General features: G+C 36.4%; 1 protein-coding gene across 2 annotated transcripts in view; it reads left to right on the top strand.

Annotated features, from left to right (window-relative positions):
- The window catches only part of LOC125230218, a 142506-nt gene that overhangs the window by 62157 nt on the left and 53990 nt on the right, over positions 1 to 26359 (top strand). Inside the window, exons 3-4 of one of the 2 annotated variants that reach the window (XM_048135308.1) lie at positions 1192 to 1279; positions 17702 to 17789. In XM_048135308.1, coding sequence (XP_047991265.1) covers positions 1192 to 1279; positions 17702 to 17789 — 176 coding nt within the window. Of the gene's footprint in view, positions 1 to 1173; positions 1280 to 17701; positions 17790 to 26359 lie in introns of both variants that reach the window. The other variant, XM_048135307.1, reaches the window with a different exon arrangement.

Raw genomic sequence — 26359 nt, 5'->3', positions numbered from 1 at the left:
ATGATTTTGGTTAATTGGCAAAGCTTTTGGACGGATTAATTGCGGATTTTTAGGGCAACCTGGTTTTGGGAATATAAATCGGATTTTTGGTGAAATAAATCTGCTAAAACAGATAACACCTATTGTTGTAAGCCACGCCAAATAATTATTTTTATTACCTATTTTAAAATCGGGTGGTAAGTATATGGCAAAGTGGGCTAAACTAATTTCAGCGCTACCATTGTTGACAAGAGTACAATCCACATCCACATTTTTAATGATATACCTACGTGTTTTAAAAATAATTCAGTATAAAACATTCTTTTGAGTGAGATTTTAACTCGGGATGCTGAATCACCAGCCTATGCTCAGCCAACTGAGCTACCAAGGACAGTTTATATTTTTACCACATGGACCTTTAGAGAACCATTTAAACATGTTTTATAAGCGACTAAAATGATAAAACTTCCTTAACGTTAAAATTGGCACTGAAGCCCTTTTCCAATTAAGGGTTGCAATAATAACAGGCATAACAGCCACGACTTATAAATTGGCTGGGGTGAAATTAAAGCGACGGTGGATTGTTTGCCCTAGTAATTTAGGGGTACTTCTTTGGGCATTTTCGCGAGAACAATCACTAAAAAATATTTTTCTAAGGTAGGTAAATTTTATGTTTTTCCTACTCAAAATCGTGAGCCCTTTCGATCTAGGACAAAAAACAAGAGACAAAAAAATGGTACCAAAATATTCTACTATTTTGTGCATACTTTCCACTTTGTAACCGCTGTACAAAGTGTTTGAAAAATGGTAACGAAGTGGAAAAATTAAATTTGGGGCACTTTTTTTTACGTATTAGGATCGAAAGCGGTCGTGATCCTGAGTATGAAAAACATTAAATTAACCTATTTAAAAAAAAAGGTTCGAATCCCGGTAAGGGCATTTTGTGCGATGAGCACAGATATTTGTATAGCCGAATGGCATTTCTGCGACGCGAAACGAGCGTCGCAGAAATGCCATTCGGCTATGGCACCAGATTATACCAGAGCGACATTCTTTGCCACATAGCTGACAAGGGAAGCTCCCAACCGAATGCGACGCTTCGCTACGGTGCTTTCTTTCCCTTTTGTATACTAATCTAATAATATTATGTAGTATTTTAAGTACTGGGGTGTTGGGACGTTTAACCCGGCGCAGTCCTGTCCGTGTTCTCAGGGTTCACGGACTTGCAGACCCTGTTCCTGGCCTGCTTCGCGACGCTGCTGCCGCTACTGCTGGTGCTGTTTGCTACACTTTTCATCAGGTGAGTTAATATTTTAATATTTATTCATTAATATACTACATAGTGTAGTGGGACACTGGGCAAAGGCCTCCCCTCTTAATATGGAATAGAAATATTTTATTCGTAAGCATACAATGATAGAAGTAAATTAATAATAATATGAATTTGATCAAAGGCGCCTACCTTTCAGAGATAACAATAAGTACAGTCAGCAACCAAGCTGTGAATATAGACAAGGCGCCAAAAATATGTATATATTATACTTTAATACAGGAAATAAAGTTATGTATACATATTTCTGGAACTTTGTATTGTATTGTATTCATAGCTTTGTTGCTGACTGTACAAGAGAGAATTTTCGAAGGGTACCACGACGGTCGCGGAGGTGTAGCGGTTTATCGTGTCAGCCGTCAAGCCCAGTGGACTTGGTCGCTTTTTCTTTAGAGTTTAGTGTATTATGATATCTATTTCAGTTTATAATTTATGTATAATAAATACTGTAAACTACTTACAAAAACAAACAAATCAAAAAAATCATAAAATAATTTCATTTGTAGTTCGACTTCCAATTTTGGTTAAAAGTAGACAACCGTTTAGAGGCGCTATTTACTTTCTCCAAACAAATGCCATACAATGAATGTCGTATAGACGACTATACGTTTTCGCTTTCAAATAATGTATTCAAAACCTATGGTATTTGCTTCGTTAAAAGTTGACAGTTTAATTAAAATAGTTAGTCTACTGTCCACAGCTTGCAACGTTCTGAAACTGTTGACTGCAGATGAGAACTAAGTTCCTGTACAGTTTACCCAACTTTATACCGAGTTTAATTGAATGTAAATGTCTGAAATAAAAGTAAATGTACCTATTCTATCTTTCACCGCCCTCTCCTTCCCGTGGGAGTCGTAGAAGTCGACTGTGGGATATGGGTTAAATTGTGGCGCGGCGAGAGGCTGGCAACCTGTCACTGCAATGTCACAATTTCGATGTCTTTCAACCCCTTTTTGCCAAGAGTGGCACTGAAACTTCAAACTTTTTATTTTGCAAGAATACACGTAAATACATAAACTTGAGTAGTTCATGTGCTCTGCTAACCCCTTTATGGGATACAGGCCTGATTATATATATGTATGTATTTTATATTTTCAAAGTCGGAATAATATCCTCATATGCCTTGGATACCTACGGGGTGATTCGAACTTCCGGATAATATTAAGATATGTCACTGTACTCTCTAGATACTATACTTATCAAAATAACGTTTCTTAAACAAAAAAGTCGATTTCATCCTTAATCACATTTAGACCTAAAATGTAACGTATCCTTATAGTATCTTAGAGTTCGAATCGGGGCACTATTAAGTTTTATGATGCTAAGAGCTAAGAGCCTGGTAATTTCATCACAATTCGTGAAAATAGGAAATGAAATTGTATCTTCGTTTTACTTTACTGGTATTATTACGTATCTTGTACTATTATATCTACGTAGCTGCATTCTATAAAAAGATTAACAAGTAATATTGTGAATTAATTTTATGTGTTTAAGATGTAGGTACTTTTACATCATAATTGAAAAAGTTTGATATCAATAGGTACATAACACTTAAAAAGTAGACACTTTATTGAATCTAGCAATTTCTGGCCCCCGTAAAACCGAAATAGCGCGCAATGGGGTAATTTCGTAAGTCGTCTAACGTCGAAAGTCACAAAAAAATCACCATTATTTCCATCACATCAAGATTTCCCTTTCGAAATTACTCGAGCATTTCTGTGTTTCGAAATTACCCTAATGCAACGTGCATTAGGGTAATTTCGAGTTGTATTTGTTTAAAGAAAGGATTAAGATGTATTTTTATATCATAATTGCAAAAGTTTAATATCAATACGTAACATTTAAGTAGACATTTAATTAAATCTAGCAAATTCTTGCCACCGTCAAACCGAAAAAAAAACATAAGTATGAAGATTCTCGTTGTATCCTCATTACCTACTTACAACGAAAAAGGTAATACGAATTATGCCAAAAATATTCTAACAAGAGCTGTTCACTTACAAGCGGACTTAGGCAGGTGTTCTACTTCCAGAGATCGACAAGTAGCGAGCAACAACAAACAAATTTTATTTTCATAATTTTTTTTTCATATTGAGTAATCAGGCTCGAAATTGCTCAATATTGCTTCGACGTCAGTACGTATTCAGACTAAGGGCCAGTTGCATCAAACCGTCTGTCACCGTTAAAACGTTCGTTAAATTTTATTGTATGGCAAGTTCCATAGACGTCTGCTGCGTGACTATGATGTGTCCGTCAAATGTGGTTGATGCAACTGGCCCTAATACACTGTACTGTATAGGTAATGATGCCTTGTCGGTACAAGTAATTTGAAACGTCAAACGCCGATGAAATTATAACGTATATTTAACTCTTGTAGTGGTAGGGCTATCCAATTCGTTGCCAACTTATATTGGTCTAGCTCTAGTTGGTTAATTTCTATTCTAAATGCGATAAATCTAATTAATATGTACACATCGGTAACGCCGTCGCTTCTCATACTTCCATATCGATAAGGTTTGATTTCGTATGCGTCGCATCGCCGTCGTGCGACCATCGCGCGACCGTCGCCCACGCAAGCCACGGCGTAAATTGTGGCATTTTGGTGGCACTTGATATCTGTTAACAGATTAGTGATGTGATAATGTTTTTCCTACCTAGAGTCGGGAAAAAGAAATCAACTAAAAGAAGGAATGTTAATCATTTAATATATTATTATGACATTCGTGACAAACAATTAGTATTTGTTCTAAATGTTCATAAGTCAGCCTACGTCTTCTACTTGAGAAACTCCACTTTGTGTTTAAGAAAACGATCTTTCAACCTCCACTGACGTAATGGTAAAAAAGCTCTGAATAGAAGTTCTGAATCCTCTCATAATGTAGTAGGCTAGTGATGGGTCGTCGGTAAAATACTCGTTACCAGTATTTTTCCATTTGGGAATATTACCAGTAAAATACCAATCTTACCGGTAATATTACCAAAACCGGGTAATATACAAAATTTGCGATTTTTATGAGACGCGATGGTTATTTTTTTAATTTTGTATTACTAAATCGCCATCATAAAACTTAAAAAAACTCGTAGAGTGCCTCGGGGAGTAAATTACCAATCTTACTAGTAATATTCCCAATAATACCGAGTAAATTACCAGTCTTACTGGAAACATTCCTTTTCTATATTGTCACCAACTGCAAATATACTTCGTATAATTTTGTGGTATCTCGAGGCTTGTTGCAGATAAATCTAATATTTGGATATTTTGTTCCTGTACCATTAAATATAAAAACTATTTTACTACTGGGGTTACTTTGATACTTGGGGTTACATTGATAAAAACTTCGTTTTATCTTTAAACGCAAAATTCTACATGTAAAAAAAAAAAAATTAAATTTTAAATTATTTATTCAATAAAAGTAAAACAGTTTTTACATAAAACTTTCCGCCAAACTGTAGAACAGTTTGTTGGCAGGAATAGGCTCCCTTTCATCACATTTACTGTTGTTTCTTAACCTTAGGTGCTAAAGTGTTAGTACAAGTTACAAACATAGTTAGTTACTTAATACTAATTACTAAATTATTTTATTTTATTTTAATTACGTAATGTCCCAACGCATCTGTCCATTTTTAGGGTTCCGTACCAAAAAGGTATAACAGGAACCCTTATGGTGTTTTTAACGGCGTTGGCACTATCGATAGTTACTACTACCATTAGTTGCACTAACGCAGTGAAGAAGTATGGTCGTGGGCAGTGCAAATCACTTGTCAAAATGTAAGTATAGTTTATCGGTATTTATCATGTTCAAATAACTTCTAAACTAACTTAGTGGGTATTAAAGTAAAAGGTTCACAGTGAATATTAGCTTGCCAGAAATATGTTTAGGTATAATCAAAATCATTGTATTGAGTTCTGTGTTAAAATTCAAACTAGGCATTTTATTACTAATTATTTAGTTTGTGGGGTGTCTTTGATCACCTGCATGGGGTAACATTGACCATACTTACACAAAGTTGATTGTTGTGTATTATGTCAAGGTACTTATTGAGGCTGATAATTTGATCTCTTTTTGTGATAAATATTGAGACAATCTTAAATAAAGTTGATTTTTCGAAGATGGTAATTTAAATTTTTGATCAAAGTAACCCCAAAATAGCATTAAACAGTTGTAACTTTTGAACCTGCGAAACGATTTTTATGTTTCCTTGAGATAAAATACTTCTGTAAGGGGTTACATTTAATTACCAAAAAATCCTAGTTTTCGTCTTTTTTTTTCTCCGCACACTGAGAAAAAATACAACCAGTTTTCATGTTCGTTCAACAAGTTTTTTGGTTAAAATAGCACCTACGTACTCTTTGGTTCAAACAACAAGCTACTTGTCATTTGAATCGGCAATATATTTGAATCAACAAGTCGATTTTATAAAAACAACCTGACACATATTGTTTTAAACATACGTTTGGCTGATTCAAACGGATAAACCGTAACAAGTCGAACTTGTTAAATTCACAATGTGGGCTGTGTAACCCTGCCTTACCACCTTTCGGTTCTGTGGTCCTGGTTCTACTGGTGATAGGAAACATGGAGTATGCAGGAAAATTTTTAGCTGGGAAAAATCATAAATGAAAATGTTTATACAGACAGACACGTTGCTACAGATGTAGTGCAAAGCCAGCGGCTGTCTAACCCCGCCTTACCACCTTTCGGTTCTGGAACGGGTTATTTATTGTCTCTTTTCTTAAATTATTTCAAAATAATTAAAAACAAACATTTTTGAGATGCCTATAATTCTATAATATTTATGCTCTTTCATGTGATAGTATGTAAGAAACTTTCATTCAAACATCTTTAAGTTTTAATTTTTACATTACCCCCAAAAGTGACCCCTATGATAGAAATGTATTAATGTAAGTTAAATGTCCGTCTTCGGGTCATAAGGTTACATACGTCTATTAAATTTCAAGTTATTCGATTCCGTAGTTTCGGAGAAAATTAGCTGTGACTGTGACAGACGGACGATGATCCTAAAAGGGTTATGTTTTTCCATTAAAATACGGAACCCTAATATTGGTACGGTACCTTAATACAACAAATTAAAACAGATTTAAAAAAAAATCGTTATATTTTCGCCATATTATTCCTTAAAATTATGATTCATTGTAACTTTCATATCATACCTCTATAGTAATATTACCAGTAATATTGGTAAAATACTCGGTAGTATTGGGAATATTACTGGTAATATTGGTAGTTTACTAATTGACGTTAGGTAGGTAATATTTTTTGTTATAATACAGTGCAACATGTGTCCTTTGTATCAATAAACACAAAAGAAATATTTTTTATCTATTTTTATGTCTATATTTCTCTAAATTACCGCTAAGTGGTAATATTACTAGTAACATTACTGGTAAAATACTCGTTTTAGTAATATTACCGGTAACGACCCATCACTAAGTAGGACTTGCAATTATTCGCCCAATTTTGTATCTAGATAATTCGAATACTTGGAATTTGATTATCCGGATATCTGGATAAAACGGATATTTCGAATATTTTTATTTTATTTAATAAAGCCCCACCAATCCCACCATGTAGGAAATAAAATTATTTATTATTTTATCTTTTCTGAAAAAGCACTTTGAAAACTTGTCACATCACTATTCTGTCAAGTGCCACCTAACTGCCACGAGTTACCGATGTGTATTAATATGTTAAAATGGTGTCAAGTTTTATTGCTCATTGGTTTTAAAAGCTAGTTTTTCTACGGATATTTACTGGCACTTTAATCAACTTGCAAGTGCTAACATACGATATGCTTGCTTAGGTATGTTCATAGGATTATTGATATTATAATATTGAGATTTGAGCGTTATACCTATTGATATTGTTCGTATAAAAAGAAACAGGAGGAGGTAGGGCATAGCGAATGATATTCCGCTTTGTGTGGTAGGGCACAGCACAGCGGATATCATCTCGCTCGAATGGGGCCGTCCATAAATTACGTCATCGATTTTTTCAGATTTTAGACCCCCCCCCCCCCCCTATAATCATCCTATCGTCATATCTTAATGACCCCCCCCTTCTCCTAAAATTGACGTCATTACCAGTTTGACAAAATAAAACATTGCAGATTTGAGAAAAATAGGGTATTATATGATTAAAACACTTGGTTATAGAATCATCTTTTATTATTTTTACTTTGGCAATAATCATTGATATAATATAACTACTTATTTTTTACTTTTCTTTGGATAACTCCCACGGAGTTTTCACCCATTCTTTTAAATTCTGGATCACGGGTAATATCTCCGTATCCTCCCGATAGTTATTACTGTATTTGTGTACATCTATGTTGCATTACTTATGTATGTTTATTATGAGTTATTTTAGTATTGTATGCGCCTTAGCCGCCTCTCACATTTGCAGTCTCACTTACTAGGTGTGCTGGAAGAAATTTCTTTTTAGAAATAATCTTTTTGTACGTGAAAAATAAACTATAAATAAATAAATAAGAATGACGTCAATTTCGAAACACCCCCCCCCATCTATCATTTACCGTCATCGGCAGACCAAACCCCCCCCCCCCTAATTTAGAATGACGTAATTTATGGACGGCCCCAATCTAGAGCAGAGCCCAACTGGAGAAATACCTCCGCCTTACAGAAGACCGCAGCCAAATAGCACTAGACCTTACTCATAGTGTTGTATTCCTGCCGGTGAATAAGGCTGCCAGAGCTCAACGAGGGTGCGGTGTGCTGGTGACGGAAGGACCTACGGAACTAATTTGTTCCGTCTATTGTCCTTTGAGTCGTCGGCAACCCAAACTCTCTTTGGAACTTGTACACTCTTTTTTGCTGTGTAGGTACTTACGAGGGCTGATTGAAAAGTTCGCGGCTTAAATATGAAATCAAAACCAAAGTTTTTTTATAATATTTTTATTTCTCTACGTAGTCCCCGTTAAGGTCTTTGCACTTATTCCATCTGGATTCCAAAGCCATTATACCACTTTAAAAAAAAAATTCCTCCAGACCTTCAAAATAGGTATCCACTTCAGCTTGGACCTCGTCGTTGGTCAAAAATTTCTTACCACCCATGTGTTTTTTTAAGTTTGGAAATAAATGGAAGTCCGATGGTGTCAAATCGGGTGAATAAGGCAGATGCGGCAATAATTCAAACCCGCAATTATGAATTTCTGCCATTGACTTTAGTGACGTATGCACGCGTGCATTGTCCTGGTGGAAAAGAACTTTCTTTGTCAGCACTCCAGGTCTTTTTACTTTCAAAGTCGACGTAAAAGTCGACGTAATCGACGTAAAAGTTCGCAATAATAGTCCGAGTTTATAGTCGTACCTTTTTGGAGATAGTCAACCATTATTACACCCTTTGCGTCCCAGAACACTGATGCCATAACTTTATTTGCCGACAAAATGGCCTTTGCCTTTTTGGGTGGCGGAGATCCAGCACGAACCCACTGTTTTGATTGCTGTTTAGTCTCGGGCGTATAGTGGTAGACCCATGTCTCATCCATAGTAACATATCTGTCCAAAAAGTCTTGAGGGTCAGCTTCATACAGGTCTAGACAGTCGCGTGAAATTGTTAGACGAGTGATTTTTTGTTCCACTGAAAGGAGCTTTGGAACCCATCTCGCCGACACCTTGGAAAACCCTAATTCGTTAACTATAATGTTTTGAGTTTTTTCATAGGAGATGCCTACGATGTCGGCTATTTCTCTCACTTTTAACCGTCGGTCTTGGATTATCATTTTGCATACAGTTGCCACATTATTTGGATTGGTCGCAGTAGTTGGCCTCCCGGAGCGAGGGTCATCTGCGATACTGACTCGTCTCCGCTTGAATTCAGCTGCCCACTTTTTTACCATCGTATATGATGGATCGGATTGCCCTAATGTACACTGCATATCTTCATAAATTTGTTTCGCAGTCAATCCTTTTTTATGAAGATATTTAATTACATCACGTTGCTCCAAATTGTCCATTGTGAAAAAACTGCTTACACGTATTTTTAAATGAGAGGAAAAACTTATTTTAAAATATTGCATTTAATTTAAATTTCGCGGGATGACAACTAAATAATGACAGTTCAAAATGACGGCAGAAAAAAGAAACTAAGTTTTTTTTTTAATGGTCAGGCCGCGAACTTTCCAATCAGCCCTCGTAACACAGCAAAGGGGAGTGTACAAGTTTCTAATGGGTTGGCAACGCGCATGTGACACTCCTGGAGTTGCTGGCGTACATAGGTAACGGTGACCGCTTTCCATCAGGCGGGCCGTATGTGTGTTTGCCACCGACGTAGTAAAAAAAAAAAACATTCGTTTTCTACCATTAGTGTGAATTATGTGATGTAATCTTGTTATATTCTGTTGTTATTATTTGTTATATCCTGTAAGTTTGTCTATCTTACGTACTGGAACGATCCTCTCATCTTCTCCAAGGTTAGCTGGAAGAGATCCCTTATAGGGATAAGCTCGCCTTTGTATCTCTATTCCTACAAATTGTATATAAACTGTTGTACACAATAAAGTGATTACTACTACTACTACTACTACTATATTGGTGAACAATAAAGAATATTTGTATTTGTGTGACAGGTGCCTTACCTAGCGGACATATTAAATTACTTTTCCCTTTCGTATTCACACTAAATATAAAATACTTTTAGTATAATATTGTTTTATAAGAATAAGTAGGTACCTATAATATGTGTGTCTAGAGCTAGAGCCTGATCAGCAATTCCCGTCAACTTTGTACAATGACACGTCAGCAAATTTTAATTGATCCTATTTTGTTACCAACATTTAGTAATATAATTCGACTTTCGTAAGATATATACAGGATAATTGTTATAATTAAGAAAATATAGATACTAGAGAACCTTAATGACGAAATAAAACTTAATAAAATCTCAATTCATCAACAAAATCTTGGTAACAAAATAGGAATTAATAAAAACAAATTTAACTTTTCCCTTAATTTTTGTACAAACTTTTCGGGAACTGCTGTGATACATTTTTATTCTCAGGCGTGTTAGCAAAAGTTTAAAACGTAGATAACCCCATAAAGGCTAAATTACTTTAGAACAAAAATGCACTTTTTGGTTAAATAAAATGTACTATCATCTGCAAAAGGGCATGGCGAATTTATCAATTAATTAATTCATAATTTCTCCATGTACTTTTGCAGCTGATGGTACCTCCATATAATATTATACTCGTAGATGGGAAAGAGTGTGTATCTGTTTGTTTGTCCGTCTTTCACGGCAAAACGGAGCGACGCATTGACGTGATTTTTTAAGTGGAGATAGTTGAAGGGACGGAGAGCGACATAGGCTACTTTTTGTCTCTTTCTAACGCGAGCGAAGCCGCGGGCAAAAGCTAGTATCCCATATATGCCGAAAACTTGTTCTTATTTCATTCCTCTTTGAGGTTGGCTCAGTCTCCCATTAATTTTAATACTTAAGTAAAAGCGAATTTTATTCAGTGTGTCGAAAACGATCCAAAAGGCCAGTTTAATTTCAACTACAGAACACACAATTTAGTTCAACATCTGCAGAATTCAAAGTCTAACATAGACCGACAAGGTCCAAGTATAACTAATAAGAAACGATTCAACTAAATAGTTAAAGGAGTTGAACTAACTCTGAAACTTAGCCTCGCCTCACGTACCTGTAATATTTTGTTACTTACTATGTCTCAAATTCATCCTTATACTGAAGAATAAGTACCTAAGCTTAGAATAAGTATGTAAAATATTTTAATGTTACGAATATCAATTCTGCAAATAATTGTATTTAAAATGTATGTGACATATAATATGAACTATTATGAATAAATATATGAATATGAATATGAATATAAGGATGGTGAACCATTTAAACACTAAAGACTGTATCGTTAAATATGGATAAAACTTTGAGTAGCCGTATTTATTTGCTATTATATTTTTTTCTTATAACAAGACATGGGCTTAATAAGGCACATAATAAGGTACGCATTTTGTCCTAGAAACTCGACGTAAAGCATGTGGTTTAGACAGCATTGACTTAATCCTCCCGAGTACCAATTACGATTTCGGACAAATGCTACTAGAAAATTCACAAAGTGCTTACAAGACGACACAATTGCGAAAAAAAATTGTACAGTGCGAACCTCAACGACACATGATCCACAAAGCAGGATATCTAGACATAGTCTAGCCACTGTTATTTTTAAAAATAAAGTTCATGATCTGTGTATGGCGGCCATTTAGAGAATATGGCATGGCGCTTACGCTAACTCCGACTTTGATGTCGAATTTAACTATCATACACTGTTTATATCGATCTGGTTTAGGCACTGTTCAAACACCATGAATGTCTATTAGACATTGGCCTATGCCTAATTTTTTTTATCTATTTCTCTCATCCTGCTTGTATCAAAAATTTACGGCAATCCGGAACGTTACTCAAAAATGCGTTTTTTTAAATTATATAAATTCACCGCATTTATTCTGCAAGTACCCAATTGAACAACCATGAAGAGGACTCTTAAAAAATATATTTTGGCAGCATATTAACCTTTGTTTGTCGAAATCGTACAAAGATTCTTTGAGATATTCTCAAATTAAGCCAGATTAGGGGTTGTCCGAAATTTATTTACTAGACCTTAATGAAAGTACCATAAAGTCCCTAAAATAAAAAAAATATCAGACCTTCTTATATGAAATAGTACTTACCAATACCTTCAGATGATACTCTCGGACCATAATAATACAAAATTATGCACATGTCAACATCTAGACGAGCTTTGTTTTGTCCCTATAATTAACGATACAGTCCTTATATTCCTGTGATAGTCCGACAATGTAGCAATTTATATAATAACTTCGAAACTTAGCAAAAAGGACACATCATTCTTATTTTTTCTTGTTTAAACATTCATGTTCTTTCTTTTGTGTATATTTTCTAGTAGATTTAACTTTATTTTGCTTTCTCGTAATGAAATTAATTTATATTTTTTCTTTTTTTTAACATTTCATGATATATTTGCTTGATATTTCAGTGTTTTACGCTGTATTAATACCTAAATAAAGCATTTTTATTTAAACCGGACTACAGTCAATTCAAATTGAACAATTTAAAATTGTTTTCATGTAGGTAGCTTTAATTCGGCATTGGCGATGGTTTGATGATTGGATCATGATGATCAAGAATCTTAGGTTCACAAGGTACTTATAAATAATGCGAATGCGTTCAAGGGCTCTCTATTTTGTTGTTATTAAAAAAAGTATAAGAAAGCCATTTTTGGCACGGCAAACTTTTGATCTTTGTTTGACGGGAGCCTCCATAGCTCAAGCTTTCTGTTTTTACGTACTATTAAAGCCATACAATGCATTTGTGCCCCGTCTATACAATTTGACAGATAAGACTTTTCCGTCAAAATACGATACCGAGTAAACTCTAAAACGGACCCATATCATTTTTTAACCGACTTCAAAAAAGGAGGAGGTTCTCAATTCGACTGAATGTTTTTTTTTTTTTTTTGTATGTATGTTCCTCGATATCTCCGAGAATTGTGGACCGATTTTCAAAATTTTTTTTTGATCGAACGAATATAACCCCGAGATGGTCCCATTGGCACCAAGTCAGGGTCTGATGATGGGATCCTGGAGAAATCGAGGGAACTCTTCAAATGTTATAGGCACATGTAATGTTTTCAGTGTATTTTTCAAAGGTAAACCAGTATTTACGCCTGATGGTAATAATTTTATGTGGCTGAGCTGATGATGGAAGGTCAACTCCTCAATGGTTAGGAGTTAAAGGATAATTCTTTCACTAGTGTACATGTATTCGGACTGATACATATAATATCAATAGGAACCACTAAAAATCAACAAATAAATAAACTTTTTAACAAAAAATAAAACCGCCTTCAAAAATAAGCGCGTTACAAAACACGGAGAAACTAAAAAGCAAAAAATAATAAACCTTTGAATTCAGATTTCTTATCGTATTGCAATAATCTAAATATCCAAATTATAAACAAATCAATTATTTTTGGAGTCGGTGCCAGCCTGTGTATGGTTGGGTGGGGCAAACAGGCAATAGCAAGGCGACGAACAGGTCTGGTACCGACTGCAAAAATAATTGATTTGTTTATAATTTGGATGTTTAGATTATTGCAATACGATAAGAAATCTGAATTCAAAGGTTTATTATTTTTTGCTTTTTAGTTTCTCCGTGTTTTGTAACGCGCTTATTTTTGTGTTACACCACTCACACCACTCACACTTACAGTAGGCTAGTTTCCTATACTTAAAATAACATATTTAATGCAGAGCACGAAATTAAGTACCACATAAGTAGAAGAAAATATGGACAGTAGTTATATTTAAACATAATTTCTATTTAATAAGTCATAGAGAAAGATATAAAGTAAATGAATTGACCGTGACGTCACTCCTCAGTATTTCATAGTAATTCCATATTAGCAAATCGTTTTGACAGTTCTTAAAAAGAAGCTGATTTGACTAATAGGAAACTAGCCTATTCTGGTTAAGTATATCGCCGTTTTATTACCGCTAGGCACGTAAATTCAGCCTAGGTCTGCCCGTGACGCTCATGTTGCGTCAGAGGGTGTTATACGCTAACGTTGCGTTACATAAGGAATGTTATAAATGAACCTTTTGTGTCACAGGTCACAGAAGAATTATACTGTAGGCGCTAAACTTGCAGATCCCGAGTCGAAGTGTATGTGACTGTGTAGTGAAATATGATAACACAGAACATTGTATATAGGCCGTTGTATGTAGGCACTGTATTATATAAGTACATTGTATGTATATAATCATAAGATAATCTGATTACTAGTAGCCTGTGTCCTTACAGGGTGTATGCAGTGAGGTATCAATATTTTATTACATACAGTGAAAACAGTCGGTATTCAATAGTAAAAGCTAATGTAAAATATAACCCTATTAATACAATATACTAGTAAGTAACATAAAATATCTGTAGCAGTGTATATTTTGACACTTTGTTTAGCCGTTCTATTTGAATATTATGACAATTCAAAATTCATGTATGATAGCTAAAATCAAATCAAATGGTCACAGTGCTCGTCCTTGTCGATTTCTCTAACGCTTTCAACACCGTCGATCATGAAATTCTCCTTGCCTTGCTTGAGTACCTCAATGTGTCGCCTAGTGCCTTAAATTGGTTTTCGGCGTATCTCCGTGGACGTCAGCAAGCTGTACGAGTCGATCGGACTCTGTCAGATTGGTGTGACTTAGCTACCGGTGTCCCTCAAGGTATTCTGTCACCCCTATTATTCTCAATCTTCGTTAACTTTATCACGCCAGATCTTCGCAGCTCGTACCATCTTTACGCTGACGACCTGCAGCTCTATGACCACTGTACCGTTGCCGACCTTGCTGCCACTGTTGACAAATTGAATCTGGACCTCCTGCATATCCAGCGTTGGTCTGAGAGGTTCGGTTTATTTGTCAATCCTTCCAAGTGTCAGGCCATTATCATAGGCGGCGCTCGACAGCTTCCTAAAGTCGAATTTACACCTCCTGTACAGTTTAACGGAACGCCCATTACCTACAGCCAAAGTGTAAAAGACCTAGGCGTCTTCCTGGATAGCAGCTTGGGTTGGAAGACTCAAGTTGCGGAAATAAGTCGTAAAGTTACCGGTTCTCTTCATGCGTTAAACAGACTTAAGCACTTTTTACCTATTAAAACTAAAATATTATTAGTACAAGCATTAATTTTACCTATAATCGACTACGGTGATGTCTGCTATCCGGATTTGAACGAAGAGCTCCTAAACAAGTTAGATCGTTTACTGAATAATTGTATTCGTTTTGTCTTCTGTCTCCGTAAATACGACCATATCTCCTCGTATCGCTCTAAGCTCGGTTGGTTTCCTATTCGTATACGTCGCAACATTCGCATGCTCTGGGGCCTATTCCATAACAATTTACAACTTGTATTACAAGTGGAACTCTCTTTCTTATAAAATGAATTGGAGGAGGACTACCGCTTGTAATATGAGTTGTAAATTGTTATGCAATAGGCCCCTGTTTTCTCTTTTCTGTTATTAATGAACCTCAGTCTCCCGAATATAAGTCTTTCTTCCACTACTACGGTGTCTCTCGTGTTCGTCAACTTCGCTCTTCTGGTAATCTTTCTCTGTCTATACCATCCCACCGAACAGGTTACATGTCCTATTCCTTTACTGTTCAGGCAGCTCGGCTTTGGAATAGTCTCCCTGTCAAAATTAGGCAGTGTCCGAGCAGGTTTACTTTTAAAAACCGGCCAAGTGCGAGTCGGGCTCGCGCACAAAGGGTTCCGTAGCAGCAAATATAATAAACTTATTATGTCAATTTATACACCTGCCAAAATTACAGTTAAATCAACCTATCTCAAAAACTATAAGAGATACTTTGATCAAACCAAAAATCGTTGAAAGAGTTAATTAGCATGCATCACCTCTATTTTTTTTAGAATTTTATACCCCGTAGTTATAAAAATAGAGGGGGGGGGGGGACATACTTTTTACGACTTTGAGAGCTGATATCTCAAAAACCGTTCACTTTAAGAAAAATGTTTTTTAGAAAACTTTATATCATTTTAAAAGACCTTTCCATTGATACCCCACACGGGTATGTACATCGAAAAAAAAATTTTCATCCCTCAGTTACATGTATGGGGGCCCCACCCCCAATTCTTTTTTTACTATTTAGTGTCATAATTTTGTAGCGGTTCATACAACACATATTCCCATCAAATTTCATCACTGTAGTACTTATAGTTTCCGAGTAAATCGGCTGTGACAGACGGACAGACGGACAGACGGACAGACGGACAGACGGACATGACGAAACTATAAGGGTTCCGTTTTTGCCATTTTGGCTACGGAACCCTAAAAAGCTCTAAATGAGTATTTCGCTGGCAGGCGATGAAAGTTGTTGTTGTCATTGATTCGTGAGTTTCATCTGATATCATATTATGTATTTTACATGTATTTGTATTAATATTATGTATGTATTTTGTGTATGTTTATATAGTATGTATTATTTATGGTTGTATGTATTGTGTCCTAAAAGTACCAAATTATCTTGTTTTAATCACGTTTCGCACCGCCTACAACTTTTCTGCTTTGCCCAATGGTTGACTGGTAGAGAATGCCTTACGGCATTAAGTTCGCCTTTTGTACGCTATTTTATTTTGTGCAATAAAGATTAAATAAATAAATAAATAACTGTCATACTCGCATCTTTTGTATTTAGAAAAGTACAGTCGAGTTTAGTTGCATCTTACACAGTTACTCAAACACGAATACATAGTACACGACTCTTATAGGTACTATCACACGGCTACTATTCATGTTGACTGTACAAGTCAGACGTCTGTTATTATGTATTTTGTGTGCTCCCTTTGCTTACGTAAGGTCGGGATAAGTTATGTGACTCATTTTGATTATAGTGTGTTACTTATGTCCAACCATATTTGCAAGTTCGAATAATTGGGTAATGTTGACTATAAGGGTACGTAGCCGTATGGCACAAAAGCTCACGAAACGAAACGCTCGTAGATATCTATCTCTATCGCTCTCGCGTATTGGCGCGACAGAGCCATACTACCTTTCGTGGTGTTCCGTTTTCGTTTCGCGTCGGAGAAATGCCATTCGGCTGGCACAAACGCTCGTCTCACGATCTATCTCTATCGCTCTCGCGTATTGGCGCGACAGAGGCGCGTTAAAAACTCACTCCAAAAATGTATCGTTTTGGGACATGAAAACAATAAAGTAAGGGCACGGGTTAACATTGGCATGCTGTTGAAAACAGTTCGAAAAGGTAAAACAATATCTTTTTCCCCTCACTAGCTTGGAAACACGTGTTTTGTCCTTTAATACCAGCGGGTAAAAACGCATTTTATCCACTAGTGGGTAAAGTAATTTGACCGTGAAGAAAGTCAAATTAACTGCTTTAAAATTGATAAAAGTAGATGAATCTAGTAATAAAGATGTTTACCACCTGTGGAACTACTGGAAGCAGTGATGAACGCATTTTTTTGTAGTTTCCTAGCTATAGTGAGGGGAAAAATTTTGTGTTACACTCGGGTGCAAATGTATTTTACTTCTCGTGAGTTAAAAACCTCGCAAGTTCAGGATTATATTCTCGAACCACTCGCTTCGCTCGTGGTTCAACTATAGAATCCTTTCACTTGCTCGTTTTTCAATTCCACACTCGGCGTTAAAATACAACTTTGCCCCCTTGTATAACAAATAACTATTTATACCTACGAATATATGAAATTTTTAGCCTTTTTATTAGAAAGTATAATTGTTAGTTTGTTTCGTTTGTATAAAATAATAATAAAATTGTTGTAGATGCCTGTGCCGGCGCTACTGCAAGAAACCATCAGACTCTTCAGACTCTGAAAGCAGTGACAACAAGGACACCACCAGCCATCAACAGGTCAGTTCATTATCTATGTAACAGTGATGGATGACGTATATGTATTTACAAGCTTTTGCCCGCGGCTTCGCTCGCGTTAGAAAGAGACAAAACGTAGCCTATGTCACTCTCCATCCCTTCAACTTAAAAAGTCGCTCATAAAGTTCGTCGCTCCGTTTTGCCGTGAAAGACGGACAAACAAACAGACACACTTTCAAGTTGCTCTAAGGTTTGTAAACTAGCGCTAGTAAATATTGCAGTACTCAATATCTTTATTGAAATCAATTTTTCATTCGTTTTGTAGTGAACTATATGATTTAAAAGCATATGTACAACTCTGCGTCACTGATGGCGTCAAAGGTGCTAGGCGCCCTAGGGACGCGTCAATCTCACTCTAACGCTGTCCGGTCCAGCATAGCACTTATTGATCACCGTGGCGTTGATATTTCTTCAAGATCATGAAGTACTTACCTTAATACTTGTGTGTGGTGTGACAACAAGACTTTGGCAACATTCTTTACAACTATTTAGGGAGCAAATCAAATTATATTATTGAATATTTTTTGATTTGTTCTTTTCCAGAAATGTCGGGTAACCACGGCGGGCACTGGTCTAGTGGTAATGATGTTAGCCGCGTAAACTGAAGACCCGGGTTCAATTCCCGGCTCGGCCACCAGTGGGCTTTGTCGTTTTTTCTTTCGTGTATGATATTTATTTCAATTAATAACATTAACTTTGCACATTAAGAATGCATACAGTCAGCAACCAAGCTGTGAATACAGACAAAGTGCCAAAAGTATGTATACACACTTTAATGTACAGGCAATAAAGTTCTGTATACTTACATATTTTTGGCCTCTTCTATAAATTTTTGACGTTTTAGAATACGTAACTCGATAGGGTAAACGACACAAAAATTTATGTAATTTTTGGTTTTAGTAAGTAGGTAGGTATTTGTTGGAGTATTGTCCACATGTTGAGATTTTTCACGCCCTGAAGGTCAAATAGTTGAAGATTGAGCTATTTTAGAGCGTATCAATGAGTTTTTGCGGAACTTAATAGGTATGTGCGAAATGTCATTAATTGATATTTGGCAGTCGCTTTTCGGTGAAAGAAAAAAATGTGAGGAAACCGGACTAATTAGTTGACCCTTCGGGTTGGAAGGTCAGATGGCAGTCGCTGTCGTAAAACTAGCGCCTACGCCAAATCTTGGGATAAGTTGTCAAAGCGAACCTCAGGCTCCCATGAGCCGTGGAAATGCCGGGATAACGCAAGAAGGATGATGATTTTCCTTAATAAGTTGTAGTATTTTGCATTTACTGTCTGCGAATAATATTGATAAGGATTACATAGGGGCACTTTCAGAATTTGGGCCCACCCAATTAGCGTAAGTTGTTAACAAAAATTAACTCAATTAAGCATAAAATCTGTCTAAAAATTTACTTTTTTCACATTCTGAATGTCGATTATCGGTTAAAGTTTATGTAGGTAATTAACACAAAAAAAAAAAATTGAAATTTCATGCTTGATTTTCGTCACAAAACTGACAGTGAGTTAATTTTTGTTAATAACTTACGCTAATTGGCGGGTCCCAAATTCTGAAAATGCCCATACTTCTAGTATGACATGCTTCTAAAGAAAGAGCAGGTTACTATCGTAGATCGAATGAGGCTAAGGTTTATTCCGTTTTTTTGTTAATCCTTTGTGAGAAACCGTTCAACCTTATTTATCTGCTTTTTGCTCAAGCACATAAAATCAATAAAATATGTACCTAATAAAAATAACCGTACTTACTCTTTTCCTTCTTTAACATAAATTACAAAACGCATATATTCACACTTTATAGCCACGGAGTCAAATCTTTATCGTATTTCGTTCAATAAAACCCATTCAGTCGTTCTTTCAATTCGCTCACTCGGGACTGGGGGCGGTGAATGAAGTGACGCGGTATTACCTTTGATATGCGAGTTTGGGTAAACTTTTGAAAACTTTCCAAACCTTGTGATGGAATAATATTTTTCATCACACCAACGGGTAAAGATCAATTTTGCTATTCGAAAACGGATAGCAAAATTGCATTTTATCCACAAGAGTGCAAAGTAATTTCATATAAATTTTAATTTGATGCCTTGAACTGGCTGGTAGAATTTACCTACAAATAATTATTTTGAATGTGGCAAAGTTTGTTTAAACTGCGTGCCTTCGACTCGCTACGCTCGCGGTTCAATATTGGAATCTTTCGCTTGCTCGAGTATCAATATTGGCACGTGCGGTTAAATAACAACTTTGAAATGAAATGAAATGAAATGAAATATTTATTTTTCCAAGTAGGCATATTACAATGCGCTTATGAACGTCAAATAAAACTACGCCGGCTCTAACCCTACGCCTCAGCCTCGAGAAGATTTCAGTCCCCCCTCAGTTGGAGGAGGGTATCCACTATGGGACCGGCAAGAAACTCGGCGGGCCACTTCTTTTCAAAACATTACATCTTATATTTAACATGCATTAAAAAAAAACAAGATACAATTTAATAAGCAAAAGTATTCATAAAAAAAATATTAACACAAGAAATTATACAAAGTACAAAGCTATTATGATTATTAATAAGAGATGTTAGAGATGTATAGAGTCTCTAAGTGTCAAAGTACATCTAAAAAAATTATACATGAAGAAAAAAACCGAATAACTAAAATAACTTTAGAGTTGTAAAAACTTTAGTGTTGTTGCCCCCTTGTAAGACAAATAACTGGGAATATCTTTTTTTTTTGCCATTTTTTTAATTTTGATTTTTTTATGGAATTTTAGGTCAATTGTACTCAGAATCACGAGTACTTTCAATCTCACTGGGAGACAAAACGTGTCCCAGAATTTCCATACATTTTTGTTACTTTCCTCTTTTGTTACCACACACGACATATGTACTGAAAATGGTAACAAAATAAGAAAAATCGTATAGGACAATTTTTTTAACGAATAGGATTGAAAAGCTTGTGATTTTAAGTAGAAATAGCATAATTTATTTCAAAAATATCACACTTCATAAAAGTATTGTTACTTTCATGTTTGACAGTTAATATGCTTGCGGATACTAAAAGAAAATTAGGTATTGTCTGCGTGACTCCGTTGACCGAAGCTTCTTAAAGATCGCTAAACGTAATGTCACTCGAGTTTCTATTGTGTTCCAACTTCAAGAGCTCCTGAGGGTATATAGCCGAATGGCACAAACGCTCACGAAACGAAACGCTCGTAGATATCTATCTCTATCGCCCTTGCGTATTAGCGCGACAGAGACAGACTAACTTTCGCGACGTTTCGTTTTCGTTTCGCGTCGCAGAAATGCCATTCAGCTGCGGCACCAGAACAGTATTTGATCTGAGGCATTTGAGTCATAAAACAAAATATTACGATTTTCCTCGACCTTCGTATTGTATGTTAGGCAAATTACTGTATGGTTACGTTGTGAGTACTACAGTTGACTTCACTACCGGTAAGATTCGCGAACTAAAACGGGAGAAATGATTAAAAACAGAGAACGTACTCGAGAATGGCAAGCAAACATATTTATAAGCAATTTGCGATCTCGTCCGCGAGTCCTTAATAAGGTTTTTTGCGAAAACTTCATTTTTGGCACAAGCTTTTATCGCCGACTGTACCTTTCTTTCAACAGTCATCTGCTGCTCTCCGAGACGGTATGATACCATAATCTTTCATTGTCACGTGATTTACATATGTGTTCAAAATTTCAGCTCAATCGGAAACTGGAAAGTGGATCAAATTTAGCTTCTACGTTTTGACGCACACTAACATACTAACAAGGCAGGTTGAATAAATAAAATCGCGCTAGATGTAGGTATAGACTTGCGAGAACATAAGCTATTTGTATAGTGTGTGAACCTGCTCTAAAAATCTATATTATTTGTGGTCATGGTTCGTGTATTTCTTGTATGTGGGTAGCTTTTTCACATTGTAATTTTTCTTCAGTCACCCGTTGACCACGAACGCTGTAAAGTGTTCGAAACGTCGGGATGAATTTTAAACCCATTATACGCGTTTTAATCCGTTTCCATAGTTTTATTTCATAAGCTATTTGTTCCAACAAGGAAATATTGACGGTGAGTAATAATGTTGTGTCAATGTCACTGTGGTAAAAAAGCCCAACCAAACATAGCTGAATCCAGTCACTTCGAGCGCTGTAACCAATTCCAATAGCATCCAAAAAGTCCTGCTGTCAAATCAATCACACTCAATCCTGCCCGCCATCCAAACTTGAATCATTCGAAAATAGGACCGTATTTCATACGAAACAAGATTTCTTTTTTATGATTTGAAAGCTAAAAGTTTAAGGCTTTTATGTAAGGGTGTTTTTTCAGTAATTTGCTTTTAAGAGCGGTGATAAGTGCCTTATTGTGAGTTTGTTTTGAACTTGTCGATGTTGCGTTGAGTTGTTTGGGAGGTCTCTCATTATCTTGTCTTTAAGATGTTGTTTTAATACTTATATGTGTCATTTTCAATCGAGTCTAAAAACAAATAATAAGACCTTCTTATGCGACTTTCTGAATATCCGCTTTTAGTAAAAACTAAACATAGATAACATTCTATGAGGTAATAGGTACAGTCAACCAATTGGAACCCTAGGCCACTGTAGAACTATGTCACAGTGACGTTATAAACCAGATTGCAAGTAATCTCTTACTGCTTGTCATTTTGACATGGTTGTAGAGTGGCCTAGGGTTCCAATTGGTCGACAGTACGTGCAAGTGATCACATTTTACATTGATCTTTTAGTCATACATCCTTTGTCGATCTATTTATTTATTTTCATCACACCTGCACTTTAAATGTGCTATTGCACGCAGGCGGAGAGTGAGTTATAGAAAAATCGTTCTCCCAAGGGAATAATGAAATTTCTTGTTCCGTACTTAACTTTTTTACATCTATTTACATATTTTTTACATTGCGAGTGTGATGAAAAACATTGTGTGTAACTCGGGGAGTATAAATATTACAAACTCGAGTCTTTAAATCACTCCGGCAAGCCGTCGCGATTTAACTTACTCTCGTCAGTAATATTCAACTTCCTCCCCTTGTTGCACAATGTACTATTATTTAATCTTTATTGAACAAATAAACACAATGTACAATAGGCGAACTTATTGCCTTAACAAGGCAATAAGTTCGCATATCTACCAGTCAACTTCTAGGCAAAGCAAAGAAGTTGTAGGCGGTGCAAAATTATAAACACAAAAAACTATAATTAGGTACTTTCGGTTAGACGTATTGCCTCATATCAGTCATATCACATTTACTTAAGTACTAATTTGCAATAGGCTAGTTTCCTATACTTAAAATAAATTAAGCAGTGCACGAAATAAAGCACTACATCATTAGAAGGAAAATATGGACAGTAGCTATGTTTAAACATAATTTCTATTTAATAAGTCAAAGAGAAAGATATAAAGTAAATAAATTGACCGTAACGTCACTCCTCAGTATTTCATAGTAATTCCATATTAGCAAATCGTTTTGACAGTTTCTATTAAGCGTAGTCAAATTTCAAATGTCAAAATGACATTGGTTGCCCGAATGCCGTAATACTATCTTAAAGTCGAGACGCGATGTACGCTGAGCAGCATCCTATAAATTGGTGTACTAGTTATTAAATACTTGTTGTTCTTATTCTGTATATTTATGCCAAATAAATATTTTCTATTCCTGTAAAGTACGAATCGGAGTACGAATACACTGATGGTATGGTATCTCTTTCAGTTAATAATTACTCATAAGTAAGTATAGGATATTCTTACACAGATTGACTGAGGCCCACGGTAAGCTCCAGAAGGCTTGTGTTGTGGGTAGGTACTCAGACAACGATATACATAATATATATAAATACTTATATACATAGAAAACATCCATGACTCAGGAACAAATATCTGTGCTCATCATACAAATAAATGCCCTTACCGGGAATCGAACCCGGGACCGCGGCGTAGCAGGCAGGGTCACTACCGACTGCGCCAGATCGGTTGTCAAAACTCACTCATACTCATACTTGTAGACTCGTAGATCTTTGTCTACGACTAGCTAAGCTACGGCGTAGCTAGTCGTAGCAAAGAGATTTTATAAATATTGGGTTGGTAAGAAAGTAATGAGCGATCGATTGAATTCCACATAAAATTTTTGAGAGAGTTCTAGAATCTTCTATGGTCGAAAGTATATAAAGGGCGAGTCGCACAGTTTCTCGTCAGTCATTCACTAGCTGTCGCCGAGCTAATATAAGGAAGAAAATGGACGAATTAAAAGTGCATGTAAGGCATTGCTTACTATATGAATTTCAGTCTGGCCATTCAGCCGCCGAAGCAGTGCGTAATATATGTCAGCGTGTTGCTCCTGAAGTTGTGTCTGAGGCCACGGCGAAACGATGGTTCCAGCGGTTTCGTAGTGGCGACTTTTCATTATCAGATCAACCTAAGTCTGGTCGACCGGTGAAGATTGATGTAGCCAAATTAAAAACCTTAATTGAAGGTTCGATGATCAAGCCCATCTACGACAGTACATAGCTGAGTTTTTTGAATCTAAACCTAAGAACTTCTTCGCCGATGCTATTCATTCTTTACCAGAACGATGGAGACAAGTAGTAGATAACGAAGGCCATTATATTTTTGATAAATGATTAAAATAATAAATTAAATAAAAATTACAATATTGGTTATGATTCGCTCATTACTTTCTTACCAACCCAATAGAATGTTAGCTCGAATTTGTTTATTACATTTTATGCGCTGCCGTCCACTGTTCGATACGTTTAAATCATATTTTAACCCCCTCGCCAAAACTACAGGGTGCTATAAGATTGACGTGTCTGTCTGTCTGTCTGTCTGTGTGTGTGTCTGTCTGTGGCATCGTAGCTCCCGAACGGATGAACCGATTTAGATTTAGTTTTTTTTTTGTCTGAAAGCTGAGTTAGTCGGGAGTGTTCTTAGCCATGTTTCAATTGTTTCATGAAAATCGGTCTGCTATGTCGCGGTCGGGGGTTTTTTCAAAATTTTAATTTTCTGGTTGGGTTATAATACTTATAATTAACGTGTAGAGTTTGTAAAGTTGGAGTTTGTAGAGTAAGAAGGTTGGCTCTACATGTGATCTGATAACCTTTTGTGAGGTCAGCCTTATGGTATCGTCTTTGCAACATTTTACATAAAAACGTTTTTGGTGGTATATTTCTTACTAAGGTTTTACCGTACTGTGTAGCCTGTGTGGTGACGTCCTTTCTTCCCGTGGGTGTCGTAGAAGGCGACTGTGGGATATGGGTTAAATTGTGGTGTAGGCGAGAGGCTGGCAACCTGTCACTGCAATGTCACAGTTTCGTTTTCTTTCAACCCCTTATTTGCCAAGAGTGACACTGAAGCGTTAGTAGTCTCATGTGTTCTGCTTACCCCTTTATGGGATACAGGCGTGATTGTATGTATGATTGTATGTTTTACCGTACGCAGTGACATGTGAAGAAGCGACTAAAAAGAGTAAGACCGCAGGCGCAGGGTTAAAAAAAATACTTGTCAATAACCTATCACGAAGGAAACACCTTTTAACATACATACATACATACATACATACAATCACGCCTGTATCCCATGAAGGGGTAGGCAGAGCACATGAAACTACTCAAGTTTCAGTGCCACTCTTGGCAAATAAGGGGTCGATAGAAAACGAAAGTGTGACATTGCAGTGACAGGTTGCCAGCCTCTCGCCTACACCACACTTTAACCCATATCCCACAGTCGCCTTCTACGACACCCACGGGAAGAAAGGGGGTGGTGAAATTCTTAACCCGTCACCACACGGGCACCACCTTTTAATTTGAATTTTATTTACATAACAAACGGTATGTTACTAAACTTTGCAATTAAAAGTAACAATGGTTCCCTTGACGAACAAAGGAACCAATCATAGTTGCGTAACAGCCAGCCTAGCCAAAGCGACAATCGCTGACGCACCGTGGCGAGCGAAACGCAAAGGGGAGACCGGGACTAGTTGACTATAGGGGTAGGTTGACTAACTATTAAAACAAGTTTGATTTTTGGCTCAATTTTTTAATAGTTAGTCAACCTACCCCTATAGTCAATTAGCCCCGGTCTCCCCAACGTAGCCAAATGCACAAACGCTTTCGATAATATTGTTATCGTAACTAGCGGCGAGACAGTGTCAGACTGCGTTTTTATCAGCGTCTAGCGTCAACGATTGTCATTCGGTCAGCCTGGCTCTGTCACACCACACCAATCCATGACGGGGCAGGAATAGCGATAATGATAAATAAATAAATAACGACCGATCTGGCTCAGTCGGTAGTGACCCTGCCTGCTGAGTCGCGGTCCTGGGTTCGAATCCCGGTAAGGGCATTTATTTGTGTGATGAGCACAAGATAATGTTCTTGACTCATGGACGTTTTCTATGTAATATAAGGTTTTATATATTATATTATATATCGCGTTGTCCGAGTACGTACAATACAAGTCTTCTTGAGCTTACCGTGGGGCTCAATCAATCTGTGTAAGAATGTCCTATAATATTTATTTATTATTTAAATAAAATAT

The sequence above is a fragment of the Leguminivora glycinivorella genome, chromosome 10 (assembly GCF_023078275.1).
Source record: "Leguminivora glycinivorella isolate SPB_JAAS2020 chromosome 10, LegGlyc_1.1, whole genome shotgun sequence".
Lineage (NCBI taxonomy): Eukaryota > Metazoa > Arthropoda > Insecta > Lepidoptera > Tortricidae > Leguminivora > Leguminivora glycinivorella.
The sequence above is the reverse complement of the archived record's forward strand: the minus strand, read 5'-3'. Positions and strand labels throughout refer to the sequence as shown.